Raw genomic sequence first — 3,839 nt, forward strand, 5'->3', positions numbered from 1 at the left:
TTTCATTGGGTATAATGGTCATGTGTACAAAAAGCTGTTTATTTGGTTTCACTGTAATGTCAAAAATGTTATTAAATTATTCTTAAATATCAAAGCATGTTAAATGACAAAAGTTATATTGTCAAAAAAGGTTGAGAGCCACAGCACTAGTTTACTCATTAGACCCTTAAAATTGTCCCTGGACAGACACATAAGCTGTTACTTGCTGTTTCACTGGTCTCACGTGTCTACTTTTAAAACTACAAAGGTGAGCCAAACCCAAACCCCTTAAAATATTTACTGGAAAAACGAAATCTAATTAGACTGAATAAAAGAGAACAGAGAAAATCTATGCCCCATGCACTCACATATATCACTGGAACATAATAATGCTTTCCCGTATTGATTATCATTTTGCAACACTATAATTTCCCATCTGCCTTTCGTTTTTAAAGACGTTTGATAAACGACTACAGAGCGCGAGTTGTTCCATAGCAAGATGAACATCCGGGTTTGTTTTTACCCTCCATAGCAACCGCAGCGCGTCCTTAACTGATTCCTCATGGCAACACAAACAGACAAGCACTAATGCGACGCCATTGAGTTAGAAGGGGTTCAACGTGCAATTTTAGTCTTTTCATTTGTATTGCTCTTTTTGAGTTGAAACTCTGTTTAGTTAGCAATGTGTACGAAAATGAGAACATTTCATCCTTTGGCTAAAGGAGAACTGAAAACGGAGGGGTTTACTGTGAAATCCACCATGAAGAATTCAGTGGTGAGTGTATGTTGATTTGTTATTCTTGTTTTGAAGTGCTTTAGTGATTATCTAAGTTAAACTAATACCAGAATATACTGATAATGAACACACAGTATTTCCAGCATCCATAAATAATACCTGCATAAAGTAGGCTATATTACTGTCAATCTATATTTTTCCGTCTGCATCAAACGAGTCAAACATTGCTGGGGATTTTGATTCATCGTAATGACTCGATTCTTTTAACTCGATTCACTATCATTACGCCAGTAGGTGGTGACAAGTGAATGTCTTTTGTTAATGAATCATTCATTTGCCTGGTTGTGAACGTAGTTTTGATGGTCACGAAAAGAGATACTTCGTTCATTCAGTTCGTTTATTACTAGATATGCCTGTCCACTTGGTTCACTAAATGAGATGTCTAATCGAGTGCCTCTCGGAGTCTTGTTCAGACTTGTTTAGTAAAGTGGGCGTATACGTTCACAAGCCTTGTCCAAATACACACACTTGCGGTCTTTGCACTTGACCACTTGACTACTTTTATGACGTATTTCCTGTATTTGGCCCAAGTGTTCAAGTGAGGATGAAGACCACAAGTGTGTGTCGAACTTTTCATTACCTGATGGGACACACTTATAACCTGACGGGACACACTTGTAGTGTTGTAAAAATGCAAGTGTTTACATAGCTTCATTTTAATTTTAAATACTTTGCATTTTAAAATCAACTTCTAAATGTCTGTTCAGTAGTCCCAATAACATGACCATTTTAATTTGTGGTGCTTCTAATTAAGTGATAAAAAGCAGTTGCAAGTATTGTACAAAATAAATATCACCACTACTCATCTTTGCACCAATAAAACGTAAAAACACAGTTTTTCTACCAAATTATATGTAATATCTAATTATTATATTAATATTTAACTTGAATTGGAAAGGTTTCCGTGACCTCTCGCGAGATCTTGGCAAAAAAGTCTCACGATTTATTTCCAGAACATGATGCATGATGGGATACACTAAGTCTCGAATAGCGCTCCGGAGCGGTATTCGAGATAGTGTGGATTTAGTGTGCGTTAAGGGCACTGGTTTCTGGCGTTTTTAAGACCTGGGACAGTCTTGCGCACTTACTTCCTGTTGCGCGCACTCGCTCTCAAGTGGCCAAGACCGCAAGTGTGGGTATTTGGACAAGGGGACAGTCTATGGTTCAGTGTATCCAACCAATATGTCCTTCACAGTCCACGCTCGAATGCTATTTGCTTGCGCAAAATACTGTTGACTGTGAGGCAAATTATTGTGCTATCTTACTTTGGATTACTTTTCTGAAAAGAGGCAGCCTTAATGACGTATGCAGCCGACAAATGCGATTTCCGGAGGGTGCAACCTTCGAAAATGAACAAAAAAATACAGTCGTGGCCAAAAGTTTTGGCAGTGACATACTTTTTTTTTTTGTGCAAAGTTTGCTGCTTAAGCTGTTGTGGTGTTCATTCACATTGTTTCTAGATCATTGTGTAGAGTGATCAGATGCATTTTAAATAATTGCTAAAAACTTAATTGGTCAAAAAAATGAACTTTTCACAAAAAAAAACAAAAACAAATTTCACTGTTTTTTGACCCTGACACAAAATGACCAGCTAACATTAATTGACTAATCATATCAGCAGCACATGTGAAAGTGTGAATGAGTACTAGATAAAATCACTATCATACTAAATAGATTGTAAGAACAGACTGATGGAGGGAAGAAGCGCTTCCAATCATTGTGTTCTTGTTAGCAATGGTTACCTCCAAAGAAACACGTGCAGCCATCATCGCTTTGCATCAAAATGGCCTCACATGCAAGGAAATTGCTACAAAGAATATTGCACCTGAAAGAACCATTTATATTACACATCAAGAACTTCAAGGAGAGAGGTTCGACTGGAGGGAAGAAGTCTTCAGGACGTCCCAGAGTGTCCAGCAAGTGCCAGGACCTTCTCCTGAGGAGTCAGCTATGGAATCGTGTCACCACCAGTGCAGAGCTTGCTCAGGAATGGCAGCAGGTTGGCGTGAGAGCATCTGCACGTACAGTGAGGCCAAGAATTTTGGACAACGGCCTCGTGTCAAGAAGGGCAGCAAAGAAGCCACTTCTCTCCAAGAAAAACGTCAAGGGCAGACTGAAATTCTGCAGGAATTACGAGGATTGGACAGCAGAAAAAGTGCAAAGTTATTTTCTCTAATGAAGCTCCGTTCCGACTGTTTGGGACATCTGGAAAATCGATTGTTCGGAGAAGAAAAGGTGAACACTACCATGAGTCCTGTGACGTGCCAACAGTGAAGCATCCTGAGACCATCCATGTGTGGGGTTGTTTTTCAACCAAGGGAGTGGGCTTTCTCGTAATTCTGCCCCAAAACACTGCCATGAATAAAGAATGGTATCAAAACGTTCTGCAAGAGCGACTTTCAACGATTTCAACGATATTTTGGATCCATGGCCAGGCAACTCCCCGGATCTAAATCCCATATAGAACCTGTGGTCAGTCCTCAAAAGGCGAGTGGACAAGTAGAAGCCCACAAATTGGGATCAACTCTAAGAAATAATAAGGCAAGAATGGATCGCCATCAGTCAGGATTTGGCCCAGAAGCTGATATCCGGCATGCCAGAGCGAATTGCAGAGGTTATGAAGAACAAGGGTCAACACTGTAAATATTGACTCATTATATATTTTATGTCAATAAAAGCCTTTAAAACTCTTATTCCGGTGTAATAATAATAATCAAGGAACTTTGCTGCCGTATCATGGGTGCAGCAGGCGCAATGATATTACGCAGCGCCTGAAAATATTCCCAGCTAGGTAACTTCCAATAATAAGTAATATTATTGCGCCTGCTGCACCCATGATACGGAATGAGAGTATAGATCCTAGCCATATTGGCCTACAAAATCGCAACTTTTATTTTTCCGTCGGTCTTAGTACACGATATAACTACAGAATAGTCAAGTTTTAAATAGGAAAAATATAGAAACTCTTTGGTCATTTTTGAGCGAGATGCTAACGGTCTAATCAGATTCAATGATCTATGCTAAGCTAATCTAAAAATGCTACCGCCAGACCCGGAGATCGGCT

At 39.4% G+C, this 3,839-nt stretch overlaps 1 protein-coding gene across 2 annotated transcripts in view; it reads left to right on the plus strand.

The window, feature by feature from the left end:
* The first annotated feature begins 548 nt into the window (after nucleotides 1-548).
* Nucleotides 549-3,839, plus strand: part of LOC107590953 (parkin coregulated gene protein homolog) — a 101,538-nt gene continuing 98,247 nt past the window's right edge. Inside the window, exon 1 of one of the 2 annotated variants that reach the window (XM_016279914.1) lies at nucleotides 549-760. In XM_016279914.1, coding sequence (XP_016135400.1) covers nucleotides 662-760 — 99 coding nt within the window. In that variant the 5' untranslated portion in view covers nucleotides 549-661. The remainder of the gene's footprint in view (nucleotides 761-3,839) is intronic. The other variant, XM_016279915.1, reaches the window with a different exon arrangement.

Source organism: Sinocyclocheilus grahami, unplaced genomic scaffold, assembly GCF_001515645.1.
Source record: "Sinocyclocheilus grahami isolate Dianchi unplaced genomic scaffold, SAMN03320097.WGS_v1.1 scaffold134.1, whole genome shotgun sequence".
Classification (NCBI taxonomy): Eukaryota; Metazoa; Chordata; class Actinopteri; order Cypriniformes; family Cyprinidae; genus Sinocyclocheilus; species Sinocyclocheilus grahami.